Genomic DNA, 14,479 nt, shown 5'->3' on the forward strand with positions numbered 1-14,479 from the left:
AACCTTTGACAGTAATTGCTGTTTGCAGAAACAGGAGCAGCTTGTAAAGAGTTGGTAATACTCTTGTAAGATTCTTAGAAGGGGAAAGATGATTCCAGTCTGTCCACAGCCTCTCCCCTCCCTAGTCCCATGTCCCAATATCTGCTCTGATCAGTCAACTCTATACATTTTTACTCTACATAAAACATAGAGAAGGTGTCTCGGTTACTGGAAACAGCTTCCAGCCCAGCCATGCTGCTTTTGTAATTAAAATCATACTAATCAAGGTTTGTCACGGGTCACAATCCCTGTCTGCAAATGAACACTGCAGGGTCACCAAAGGACAGCCTTCAAGAACACTGCTCCTGCCTCTGCTGTGCTCAGGCCTGCTTGGCTTCTCTGCTCACACTCCTGACTTCAGAACACACCCCATGTTTGCAAACTGGCTCCATGCCTAATCATTAAGCTCTATGACTTTCTTCTTCCTATACAATAAATTTTTCCCTGATTGTGTTTCAGCATTCAAATCCAACAAAAAAGCTGTTCCAGATCTTGTCAAACTGACAACAGGAGCATCAGATTGTTTTCCTGATTACTCCAATCACTCATCTCTCCAAGCAGTTCCCTCTCCTCCCCTGTTTTTTAGTATGTCAAAGACACGTGGAAGCAAAGACTGGGAAATACTGGGACAATTCTACTTTTCAAAAGCAAATGGCTGGGAAAAAAACAGTGGATTTATTTAAATTACTTTCATTTCTCCACATATTCTGGCAGCTGCAACACCTTCAACATCATCTCTTCAGAGGTTCTCCCAGCAGATTAGGAAACTACTTCTTTGGAGCTTAGAACATTTGCTGGATGACAACACTTTGTGGAAAAGGCACCATGCCTTGAATTTCAAATTTAAATGCAGCTTTTACCCACAACAATAAGGGAAAAGACCAATCATGTTGTGAGGAAGAAGAAACTTCACCCTTTACTGCATTCTTTGATGTTTTGTGAATCTCTAGAGCCACAGTGCAGAATTAGAGCTGCAGTCTAGCCCAGTACAGCAATTCCCTCTCATCCTGTTTGGCTGCAGTGGTGTATTCTAGCCAAATGTCAGAAGACATTATAAACCTTTGGACCAGTTTCTGTAAAGATGAGGTCTCTGAAGGCTGAGGGCCTGGTGAGTCACTTGGTCTGTTCAGCTGGAGAAGACTGAGGGGAGACCTCACTGCAGTTACAACTTCCTCGTGAGGGGCAGGCACTCATCTCTGCTCTGTGGGGACAGTGACAGGACCTGAGGGAATGGCCTGATGTCAGGGCAGGTTGAGGTTGGCTATTACAAAAAGGCTCCTCCCAGAGGGTGCTGGCACTGCCCAGGCTCCCCAGGGAAGGGGCACAGCCCAAGGCTGCCAGAGCTCCAGGAGCCCTTGGACAGCGCTCTCAGCACAGGGTGGGACTGCTGGGGATGGCCATGCAGGGCAGGAGTTGGACTCAGTGATCACTGAGGGTCCCTTCCAGCACAGCTCATTCTGTGTTTCTGTGCTAAGAGGACCTTCAGTGTGAGTCATTTCAAGCAAACAACTCAGCCAAAGTACCTCAGTTACTTCAACAATAACAAACTGCACCTCTCATCCTACAAGCCCATAAAAAGCATCTGCTGCTCTGTACTTCTGTTCCCTCAAACCTCTGCAGTCCAGCTTCCTGTCCTGAGTACTAATAAAGAAACCTTGCTTTAAGGTGGGGGTAGAGAAAACAGCCATTATTCTTTCTCCCATTCCAAAAGAAAAGCTCACATTGAAGTGCTTGGCATGACAGGAAGAGAAGGACTCACTGCCATTCACAGATTAAGGAGGTTTACAGTAGTTCTCAAAAATTTAGTGATATTCAGAAAAGCATCTCCATTTGTAACCTCACCTGTAGTGAGAGCTTCCTTCATCTTGATAGCACAGAAAGGCTGTAGCTGTTCTCCTTGATTCTGCACAGGTCCCAGCTCAAAGGAGTTGAAAGATATCCGTAGGAAGGGGGCCATTGCTCAGGATGATACACAGCCTATGTGGAAAGAAAGAAATAAAAATCAAAGACCTGGTCTGAGACATGTAATAAAGTGACACGTTTCCCAGCAGATACCAGAGCTTCCATTGAAGCTACAATCACATGGCTTCTCTTCCTGTATTGCTTTCAGTGGCAATTCACAAATCCTAGGAGGCATCCAGAGCTAGTGATCCACCCTGGGAGCCTCCAAACCTGCACACGATGCCAGCAAAGAGAAGAGGAACAGGTAGAAAGAGCTCCAGAGCTACTGTGTCACCAGCTGTATTCAAGTGTCAGGAATTAATCACAAGAATTCAAAACATCTGTGAGTTCTCAGTCAGCAAACAGGTATTTCATTACAGTCTTCCCTCAATTTAAGAGTTCTTGAATTTAGAGTAGATTTCATCTATAATTCACAGCATCTTTAGCAATGGAGTTTGACCTGCATGTCACATTGTTTTGTGACACAAAAAGGATTTATTCAAAGGCTAAGAGAGAAAAGCAGTGCTAGTGCATTTGGAGAATAAGGGATGCAGGAAGGAGGGATTAGGAGGAAAGAGATAACAAGCTAACAGGAAGAGATGGTGGAAAAGAACTTGAGACTTGAAACTGGGCTGAGCTGGCCTTTTGACTGAAGATTGTCAACCAGCTCAGTCAAGCAGCACTAGGCAGAACATGTCAAGCAATCTTGACATATGCTGGCATTTTTTAATGTAAAGACATTGACCTGAGAAACAATTAACATTTCTCTTCTATCTCTAAAAATGCCCTTACAGTCATTTAGAAAAAAGACTAAAATCAAGTCTCTGCAGCAAGACAGCATATAGCTCCTGACAGCATAATCTGCACATCTCACACTCTCCCCATGTGGGGACCTTTTTCAATAAATGGAAAAATTTTATGACTAACTTTTATTGAGTTAGTTTTTTTTCTTAACTGACTGTTTCCCCACTCTCTTTCTATGGAGTAAAACAAAAGTTAGAAAGCAAGTTTAGGATTACTTGGCACCACTGCTTATCCCCCTGAAGAACAGAAAGCCACGACTATAATTCTCATTCACACAGACTCACAATCAAGCAATAACCCTCCCACACTACTCCACTGCTTATTGCAGCTTGGGGCACCATTTGATGAGAGTGGAGATGGAGGTGACCTCACAAAGAAAGAAAAATAGACAGCTTTTGTAAAAATTAACAAATACCATCTGACAGCTCACTTTCACAAACGCAATATAAGCATAATGCTTATCAAGAGTTTTAATGAGGAACATATTTTAGCTGCTCAGGAGACTCTGTGCTCAGTTCAGAACTACACCCCAGTGATCAGCTACAGGACTTGCCAGCAGCAGATCACATATCATTCCTACTCCACATGGATGTAAAAGAAACCAGATTTCAGCCTTGTTCACCTCTGGGAAACAGCTCTAAGACTCAGTGAGGCCATAGGTAGAAACAAACTGGGTAGGTTAACATGGAGCTCCCACTGGAAGGTTTCTTTGACAGAATCACAGAAGAATTCTGCTGTAAGGGACAGCCCAGCAAGAAGTCACAATTTCCAGTAAGCCTTTGACTATATGAACAAAAAATTGGAAAGCACTGACAAAGCTAAACTAACAATTGCACTGATTTCACTCAGCCCACGTGACTCAAGCCAGTGTTAGTCCTGAGACAGGACTTAGTTTTTTATTTCCAAGTTATCAGATACAATAAATCATGTACAATGCATACAAATTTTGAGTAATCCCACAGCCTTTCTCATTTCCAATGGCCAAATACATTTGGATGCTATATTTTCACCTCTGCTTCATAGTTTTGGATATGGTCATTTGTTGTAGTTTCATTGTACTCAGCTTCAGTGCATCTCCAATGTTCACTTCTCACTCAGAAATGCTACACACAAGCAACCCAGCAGTTACAAGAAAACACCAATATCCCAGAGGTTTTGATGATGCTCAAAGTCCAAGGTCACAGTGGAAACCAGAAGATTACTCTTTGCTTTTACATTTAAAAAGAGCTTAAAAAGAGCCCAAACAAACTCAGCAGCTGCCTGCTCTTGCCAAGTTTCTCCACTCCTACACCTTATATGCATTTTTCACAGATGTAGAGATCTTGAATGCCTGCATGTAAACTCTTCACTATTTGTGGTAGACTATATTGTGACAGAGAGAGGTTAAGTGAGAAAGGAGGGTTTGGATTTGCTCCTCAAATACATCTTCTGATCCTTTCCTATGCTAAGATGTACTGTGAGATAGTTGACAAGGATCAGCTGCACTGCTGTAAACAAAACCATACCCCACTAAAACTGCTTTTGGCAGTGAAACTCAGTGAAAGAGATTAATTTTAAATCAACAAAGTTTCTCAAAATCCCTGCTGAGTACACTCATGTGAGAACACATTTGAGAAGGAAAGACACTGAAAGGCTTTGCTTGTTGCAGTTTGGACAAGAGTCCACCTCCAGTCTCTGTGACTGTTACAGAAGTGACAGCACAAGTGCTGACTCTTGTTTTAAAGGCTGTGTCTGTCAAGAACTGAAACTGCTGCAAAACACCAGCTTTGAATTGAGGGAGATTGTAAAATCTACTCACATAATCTGCACTGCAGCTATGAAGTGTTAAAGCCAAACTGTTTTCCCTAAAGGGCAAGATTTTATCCAAACCAAATGGTGGAAAAACTGAGATGTGAGCTCCAAGAATACTGCAAGTCTAAATGACAGGTTCAATATCTCAAACAGTTTCAAAGTCAAAGTACAATCTGAAGGAAAAAAACCTGCAAAAATGAAGGGAAAAACATTCCAGGTAACATTACTGGAGATGAAATAGCTGGTGGTGGCCACACCTGGTGGTTTAGAGACACCATCAGATGCTGTCCTGCACAACATTCACTTTGTCAAGGATCCCTGACCTTCTCTAATGCAAACTAAACCCATGTTCTATGCTATCAGGGACAGATTCTGCAAAATCCATGGTACTTTCCATTGAGCTTTAAAATTGAAAGTTTTTGATTATTTAATATGGAAAGAAAATCAACAGTGTTGTTATTAACTACAGAGAGAGAGGGGGGAAACTGGAAACATCTTCACATCATCAATGTCAACACCTGCCAGATGAACAAATGTTTAATTTTCCCACTGTTGTGTTTGTAACATGCAGTTTTAAAGAAACCTTCAAAGCAAGTTAAAATATTAAATATTCCAAGGAGAATTTTATCAAGATTTGCTGGCACAAAATTCACATTAGATTAAAAACCTTGTTCACAGAGACCAAAGGGACAAAGGGTAAATTCTGCAGTGTTTCTCCTTCCAACAGTGCCCAGCTCTCAGGGGCTGGGGGAAGGTGGTGCTTGCCAGGGTTCTTTTGTTGCTGTAATTCTGCCTTGTTATAAACAGTGAGGAACAAGCCAGCCCTAACACAGCCCAGAAACAAAGGCATGGTTGTAACTTTTACACAAAGCAGGAAGGCACATCAAAGCAGTGGATGATCTGGAGGAAAAGCAGGGGATGATCTGGAGGAAACGCTGACACTGGCTGACAACAGAGCACTGAAGAGACTGAAAACCAATGGGCTCAAACAGAGTCAGGCTGTTCCATCACTGATAAGGACCATGGATCCCAGAGAAATACAACTGAGAAAATGCCCCTGCAGGTTTGTGCCTCTTATTTCCTTGTATTGGTCTGTGAAATGGTTTGCAGATGGATGTAAAGCTGCAAGGCACCACAGCTGTTCCATGCTGTCTCACAGACCTGCTCTGGGTGCCATGAAATGCCTGATTGCTGCTTAGATCCTGGCTGAGGCTGCTTCCAGGGCCACACAACTGCTCTGGGAATCACCAACAGCACCACACCCCACAAACAATGCATTCTTCCCTGAAAAGATGAAGCAGTAACTTCTTTAGGATGCAAAAGTATAGATTATATCCAACCTTTTTTACACAAGGGTCTCCTGTCCTCTATTCTGGCAACAGACAAGAAAGACAGCACCAAATTATTGTCCAGCTTATTGCCCCCACAGCACTTCTGAACTCAGGAACAAAGTCCTCTGTGGTCTTTGTGTATGGCCTGCAAAGGTGATTGTGCTGCTTGCATGGCAATCTTACAGGACTGTGTAATGCAAATAAAGATGCTGGAAGAGGGATTAGCATCCTCCACCTGTGCAGACTGGGTGTTTTTATTGTTCCTATGTCTGACAACCCACACTCCCTGCACTTAGATCCTTTCAGCTGATGGTCCAAGAGAGAAAACCAGTATCTGTGCTGTAGGACATTTCACTGAACCAAAGGAATATGGTGCTAACCACTGTCTACATTGCACAGCTAGGATTAGTCTACAGAGAATTTTTGCAGGCTCTGTTTCAAGCCCTGGCCTTTATTTGATGGTAGGTAAAAGTCAATCTAAAAATAAAGTCAGTTTACAAGATGCTTATTATATTTGCTGTTATGAACCTTGTCAAAAAGATACATAGCAGAAGCTTTTATCAGCTGGACTTCCCTAGGCACTACTGCTACCCAAATAAACCCTAAAAACTTATAACCCACTTCAAAACACTTTACATCATGATGCTGAACACTCACAATCACCAGGGAGAGCAAAAAACCCCATTATCCTCAGGTGCTGTCAGAGCTAAACTGACATGTTGCATGTAGGTCCCTGCAAAAAAAAAAGAATTCTTCAAAAATACTGCCCCTGCAGTAGCAGCACTTGTGCTTTTATTTAGGTGTAGCCATTTGTCATTTAGGTTTAGCCCTTAAGGTACAGCTATGTCCTATGAATGGTTTAATTTAGAAATTAGAATTGTGGGACTATACTCATGAAAGCAAAATAGATTCATCCAGTGATATTTAATAAGTGCAGATATCTTCAGAAAGACAAGAATAAAAAGAGCACTTTTAAAACAGCCTAACAGCCCAATCAAGTAGAATTTCTGCAGTAATAGTTCTAAAACAGTATATCTTCATAAAATGTTTTAAAATTATTACACAACTCTATGAAAAGTAAAAAAAGGCAACAAAAAATTTAACTCACAATTCAATTTACTTCCTGTTAAACTTACTGCAAATGATTTTTTTTTTTTCTGGCTCATAATTTCAAAATGACAGTTCATACATTGAATTCCAGTGTAAATGATGCAAGTTTTGGGGTTTATATTGTCCTTTTAAATTTTTTTTTAAAGTACAAGTAGAATGGTTCCTAAGCTTAGCTTGGAAAAAGTGTAGTTACCATTTCCTTCCCTTCCTCCCCCAAGTATATTCTCTTTTAGATACTTCTGCTTTTGCTGGGTTAGGCCAAGTCCAGAAACAGAAACAATTACATAACAAAATCTGTCCCTGTGTTGCAACAGTTTGGAGAAGAATCCATCCAGATAAGCCATGTAGCAAGAGATGTTCCTTGGTTTCATCCCCCTTGGCCAGAAGCACAGATATTTCCAAGTTTCCACGCTTCTTTGTTCAGCAGTCTCCAAACTGCCCAAATTTGTGGCTGCTCTCTAAATTGCTGGTATTTCCCCAACACCCTTCAAGGCAAAAATAATTACTGACATTTTCCCTTATCATTACAATGAGAAGCTTTTCAAAATATGAGCACCAGAAATATATTTCTAAGCAGAGAAACTCTTTCAATCTTGACAGCACAAACTCCTGGAAGCTCAAGAGGATGCAGATTGAGGGGGGATGCATATTGGAGGCAAGCAGGAGGTAAAGCAGACCCGATTTTGGGAGCTTTTAGGAAGACACAGAGCCCAATTTATTTGAGAGTAGGATAACATGAGTAGCTCAGTAACAAGAGTTGACTTCTCTTAAAGTGGCTTCAAGTGCATTGAAGATGAAAAATCTGAATTTTACACTCAAAGATCAGAAAGTGGAGGAAATTGTGGACTCTGAAATAGGCAGCAGGCCAGGCTGTCACATGCATATGCTGCAAGATAAAACTAGCATTTTACACCAAACATCCTTTTTCTTAGGAAACAGAGAGCACTTGGAGCAACAATTGGCTTTTCCAATATTCCACAACCACTACTTGGTGGGGAGAAGGAGGAAGTACTGTCAGCTGTTTTTTCTTTAGAAGTGCATAAGAATTAGCCATTTAAATATTTCTTTTTAGAGCCCTGAGTTCTCCTTCCTCTGTGAACACACAGGACTAACCATGGAACACTACAGGCCACTGTTAGTCACTATTGCCAAAATCAAGCTTGAAACAAAGTGCAAATGAATCCCCTTCCTTAATTTCAAACCCAAACATCACACATTGGAAACACACAGGAGAAGAAAGGCTGCCTGAAGCCCAAAGACTTTGTTAATTATTTCTGATAGCACAAGCTGGTATAATTTGTTGAGCACAGCTGAAACAACATTTTGGAAGGATTAATACAACGGGGCTGGCTGGACAGACCCTTAGGAGGCTCCAGGTGAACGAACCATTCATTAATACCAAATCACACTCTGAAATGGGAGCATGCCCAAAATGTTTTGATAGGAGGCAAACCATGGCTCTCCTCTATGCAATGCATAATTTAAGTCTAATTAGGAAGCTTTTTTTTTTGTCTTTGACATGGGGAATAAGTAGAGGCTGAGGTTTTTTTCCCTTCAATTAAGTAACACAATCCCTTCCACATGAGAGGAAAAAACCTATTCTGTGAAAGGGATGAAGTTACACTTCTCTATAATAATGGCCTGTAGCCAAGCTCCACACCAGCTCTGGCTCTGTGTCATTAAGGAGGGCACTGAAGGAGCTGTGCTGAATCTGAGCTCCTGATCAGCTCCCACTTCCCCAGTAATGGTCAAGACATTGGGCAGCTTTTAGTCAGCACAAGTGAATTGCAACACTGCACATCAAGTTTATCATGTGAATACGAGTTCTCCAGAGGAAGCAAGCCATTCTGCAAAAGGCTTTGTGGACCTTTTTGTAACAACCAGTACATGAGGACAGCTGAACTACTCACAGCTTTCAGAAGGACCAAGCCAAAGGAAAATAGCCAAAGAAAACCCAGTGTACAGTAACTGTTTAGTTACCATGATCAAGCAGACAGTGATCCACACTCAGGCATACTCCAGTAGGATATTTCTTATCTAACAAAGGAGTTAAATGCCAAGCCCATCCTCCAGTTCATTCTTGATGAATACTTTTATCTAGGATCCATTATAACATCCAAGATTTTCTGGCCTTCCAGTGCCTAAAGGGGCTCTAAGAGAATTGAAGAAGGACTTTGGACAAGGGCCTGGAAGGACAGGACAGGGGGGAATGGCTGCCCACTGCCAGAGGGCAGGGCTAGATGGGATATTAGGAAGGAATTCCTGGCTCTGAGGGTGCTGAGGCCCTGGCACAGGGTGCCCAGAGAAGCTGTGGCTGCCCCATCCCTGGGAGCGTCCAGGGCCAGGCTGGAACAAGGCCTGGAGCCACCTGGGATAGTGAGGGGGTCCCTGCCCATGGCAGGGGTTGGAACTGGATGAGCTTTGAGGTCCCTTCCAATCCAAACACTTGCAGAATTTTGTGATTTTCTGCTCAGTTATAAGCTTCCTGGAAATTGAGATGTATTTCCCAGAAAGAATAACAGATAATGCCAACAACATCTTTTTGTACCAAACAGAAACCACTGCCTTTCTCTTCAAAACACTGGAGAGGCTTTATGTTTGGGTAGTTTCTTTGTATTTTCCACTGAATTCCCTTCACACTGAAAAGCCAAATACCATAAAGATAGTAAGTCAACTACAGTTTAAGATAAAAAGGAATTTTTATTTTCTCTTATTTCAAATGTACTGGGTTAATGAGTCTAGGTGAACCATGAAGAGGGGAAAAAATGGAAATAAAGAAACTGGACATTCAACAGAATTATAAAGAATGCCTTCTAATACATTGTAGTAAGAAAACAATTTTAGTTTGCTCTTTTGAAAACATCAGCAGATCATGCAAAGTGCCTCTCCAAGTGCACAAGCCTCCAAGTCAAAAATTTATCCTACTGCCAGCACTTATGACCTAATCCTCTAAGTATCTGGAAAACTAGAATATTCATTAGCTGAGAGAACTGTATCATCATTCATACAGGCTGGAAAGCTGCTGCTCAGATAACCTCTTTAGAGGCAACACAATTCAGCCCATGGGTATGACCAAGGCTTTTAAACTAAAAGGGTGCAAGTGCTATGAACCAAAAATTTTGCTCATTAACTGTGTATGGAGTTGTAGGAATAGATCCAGTCCACCCTCCTGACTGCATCTGGCATTATTTGGGTTGTTTGGTTTGGTTTTTTGAGATGACCTTGAGGGTCCCTTCCCACCCAAACCTTTCTGTGTTTCTAAGATGGGCTGGATCTGCCTTGCTGAGCACAATACTCCTCTTGCTATTTCCTGGCACTCAGAGGCTGCTCAGGGCAGGTAGAAATCATCCTTTTGTTCTGGTTGTTTCATTACTGTGAATGTGAAAGACAAAAACCAAAAAAGAAATGTAAATAACCAATCTTAGTCAACTTAATCAAGACCTTTTTCTATGGTTTATAAACTGAAATTAAACAGTGAAGCTGTACATGCATCACTACCTGTGATTCTGTGATCTCTCTTCTGCAATGAAGAGAGAAAAGCACAGCTCTGTTCCACTGAGGATGTACAGGGAGATGCTAAATAGTGAATGGTTGATCAGGAGAAATTGGAAAGAAGCAAACATAACCAAAACTTATTTTAAATTACTACAGCATTGCTCCTGCTGTAATTTCAATGTTCAGCCCTCGACTTGCAAAAAGAGATAAGCAAATGGAGCCACAAATGATTTTTAACTGTCCCCTCCCCTCTGAATCACCTTCTGGAAGAAGTGAGCATATAAAGCTCTACAGCAGACCTGGCATTCCCAAAAATACAGAGAACAGGCACAGCTCATTAACAGCAAGTTGAATTTAAGCACCAATAGATCTCAAGAGAAATTTGGGTTAATCAAAGGTAGCACAGAGTTTGCATAACAAGTTGTAAACTCAGGGTGAGATGTACAATTTAATACCACTTTAAATTTTCTCTTTTTTTAATCCTCCTGATAAGAAGCTAACAGCAAGCACTTATTTTTTTGCCTTTTCCTGAATTTTGTGGTTTAAACATATAAACTCCACACTCTGAGGGATCTAAACACTTAGGATTCATGTCTGCTAAAAGCCATATTGAATGACTTTCCAGTAAATGAATAAATACACATCATTTTTGTACCCTTATGGGCCAAGAAAGCCTTTAAGCATTGAAACATCTGGAACACAAGCCAGTAAATGACAAAGAAATAGCTAAACAAAAATCCCTGGAGCTTCTGATAAGCCAGAACTTTGTTTGTAAATACAACCATGGCAGGACATGCTCAACTATTTTAGGTTTTGAGAGCATAAAGAGTTGTGTGGACTGGGTGCTGTCAGGAACAACCTCTGGGCACCTTCCAGAAATGTTATTCTACTGCCTGAATGCCTGTCACATTTCTGGACAGTGCAAATCAAATTATTAAGTGTGTATTGTTTGCCATGGCTTTTTCCAGCTTCCACTCCAGTGCTCATCCTACTAAAAACTGGAGAAACACTTAAAAATGAGCGTTTTGCTTTTCATATGCAAAGCTCCACACACAGAGAGAAACACAAACCAAATAACCAAAGAACTTCGCTTCGCAACACTGCAAGTCAGCACCTGCTTTGTTACTTTATTGGGTCATTGCACTGATGAACATGTTAGTAAACAAGACACAGATTTAATTACTTGTCTAAAAAAATACTTTCAGGAAGATTTGTGCAACTGACTTGCCAGGGTATCTACAGATTATCCAAAAAGTAACTGAAGACAAAGTCTTTGATTACAGTTGTACTCTCGTGTCCCGGTTAATCCCCAGAAGCAACAGAGTGTTCAATGATTTTCCTACAGACAAGCTTTCCTGGCTCATTATGGCCTCTCACTTTCTCCATCACTAAATGGATAAATGAGTTAAAGTCTGGGTCACTTTCCCTGCACCTTCCAATTATTTCTGAGGGTTTTTTTGCTGCACATGTTTCTTCTGCCATAGAAGTGCTTCTTTACAATAACTTTTATAGCAACTTTTTTTGATAGAAATGACACATCCTAATGGTCTGCTTTCCAACCACGCTGGGATACTGGAGGTGACAGCAGGCTGGGGCTTTTTGGGTTTTTCTGTGAGATCATTCAGTTAAATGGGATGGGGCACAGCTGCTACTGGCACAGAAAAACTCAGGAGTTAAACCAGAGGGCTGTAAAGCCCCACAGCTCCTGAGGCAGTAGCACACACCATGGCACAGTGCTCTCCCCAACCCTTCCCGTGCTTGAAAGGGGGCAGGGAGGTCACAGAGTGAAGCCCACAGGAACCAGAATGCTCCCAGCACTTCCAAATGCAAAAGTTCCTGCATGGAAAGATGGTCCCCAGGCAGCTGAGTGGGAAATTCTCTTTCCACATGGTGTCATTTGTTTGAGTAGATCTACCCTTAATGGTCTGCACAGTCCTGCCTCCAAATCTTTCCTCTGTGAATTTGTGCTATCCACACTGCCTCGATTCTTTCCCTTCTCCAATGCCAAGAGGCCCTTTCACACTGTTTACCATGCAGCTTGCTTAATCACAGCTTGCTTAATTGTAATTACCTTGGCATTTTGTCTATCTGAAATACCTTTCACTTCCACGAAGCAGCAAATGAGTGAGTAGTTAGGCTGGCCAGGAGCTCTCCTGGTGTTTGCAGCAAACCCAGCACAAATTAGCCCAACAGGATCCCTTTCTGCCTCGTGGTTTGCAGCACTCAGCACTCCCCAGGCCACAGGATGCTGGCATTTCCCCACAGGTCTGGATGTTTGCTTCTACTACAGCACTAAATACATAAATCCTGGGGTAAATTATGGTTTTTTCATATTAGCAATTACAGCTGAACCCACAGACGCATTTTGTGACCAGAACTGAGAAGCGATTCACGCAATTAAGAAGAGGTAAATAGATGCTCCTAACCTACTTCTTACAAAAAGTTAGTCCACATCTTAATAATCTGAGAATTCCCAGTACTGAGTAAACAGAAGTTAAATCAACTTCAGCCCAATGAATTACAGTTTTGTGGGAAAGAGCTGCAGACAGCTACATTTCCAGTCTTGAACAGACAACCCCACTCTGCTCCTGTGGGACTATTAAAAAATTAAAATATTTACTGAGACCTGAAAAACAGCAATATTGAAGAATTTATTTGCTTATATTTTAAAAATGCTTAATTAAAAGGTGGTGTGGTAAATATAATTTTTATGCTCCTATGATATATCTCCTTGTCCCCGATGCAGTTTTCCAAGCAGAGCATAAACAGTTTTCCTAACTGCTCTAAAATGAAATCCACCTCTGAAAATGAAGTTATGAAACCTATTTCTGACAGTAAATCACTTAAAATTCATCTGAGGAGATGTCAAAGGAGAAAAGCACCTCACGATTCTCTTGCAGCTGTCAGCACCCCACCTTCATCTCCGAGGTGCACGGAGGACCTGCAGCAGGTGAGGTGCGCAAATATGGATCACACGCACAAAGATCGGATATCCTGAGCAAGGAGAGTGATTGTCATAATTACCTCCTCTCATTAACATTATGTTCCACCAAAGCAGCTGGGCTTTTTTTAGTTTTAAAATGTTATGAGGAAAATATTGCATAAAGCCACCTTGATTTCCAACACGTGTCAATTGAATATTGTAAAGTTTGATACAATCTTGACTACCAAACATATAAAACTACTTAGAGCAGCTCCCTTGCCAAAAGGCAAAATTTAACTTCCATATCTTGTGTAAGTGAAACTGAGGAAAGTTTCCAGCATTACTGGAAATACTGGAAATAGTGTATGTCATGCAGTATTTGCTCAGTGGTAGAACTATTTCCCTTATTTTGTCAGGATTACAGGTTATAGTTGAGTATAAAAAAATATGGTATATTAAGTAACAACTTACACATCTCAAGTAAATCATACAAAACTATTCAAGCTGCTCTCATTTTCTTTTCCAGAGGAAGAGTTGAAAAGGAAAATGGAGAATAAACTCTGTGTGGCCGACTTCAGACATTACCCACAAAAGCTACCCAGAAACTTCCAGAGCAAGGTCTGCATCTGTCCTACCATTACTTACAGGGTAAAAGGGTACCTAGAAATAAAACAAGAACTTCTCAAAGAAGAAATAAAGAAGAAAAAACTGGTGAAGATAAGATTCTTTCCTGTTACTGCAAGTAACATTTTTCTAGCAACAGCATTCATTTGCAGTGGATGATGGACAGGCAGAAAACACCCATCTGGCATTAGAGAATTAAGACAAATTGAAAATAGTTATTTTTTAAAAAATTGTGCTAATCATATTCTTATTAACCTACCTTAATGCATGGAATTGATATCACAGCCAACTGGATTTGTACACTGACCTCTTTCAAAATGCTTAATGTTGGCTACAAGGCTCAGTGAAGTGTAGCTAAACATCAGAATACTTTTAAATTGGGGCATTAGGAGATACGAGAGTTTAAATCTCTAGTTATTCT

At 41.2% G+C, this 14,479-nt stretch overlaps 1 protein-coding gene across 2 annotated transcripts in view; it reads right to left on the reverse strand.

Moving 5' to 3' along the window:
- The window catches only part of PRKCD (protein kinase C delta), a 60,466-nt gene that overhangs the window by 23,828 nt on the left and 22,159 nt on the right, over nucleotides 1-14,479 (reverse strand). For both annotated transcript variants that reach the window (XM_054639917.2, XM_054639918.2), the window contains exon 2: nucleotides 1,882-2,016. In XM_054639917.2, the coding sequence (XP_054495892.1) occupies nucleotides 1,882-1,996 (115 nt within the window). In that variant the 5' untranslated portion in view covers nucleotides 1,997-2,016. The remainder of the gene's footprint in view (nucleotides 1-1,881; nucleotides 2,017-14,479) is intronic.

The sequence above is a fragment of the Agelaius phoeniceus genome, chromosome 11 (assembly GCF_051311805.1).
Source record: "Agelaius phoeniceus isolate bAgePho1 chromosome 11, bAgePho1.hap1, whole genome shotgun sequence".
Lineage (NCBI taxonomy): Eukaryota > Metazoa > Chordata > Aves > Passeriformes > Icteridae > Agelaius > Agelaius phoeniceus.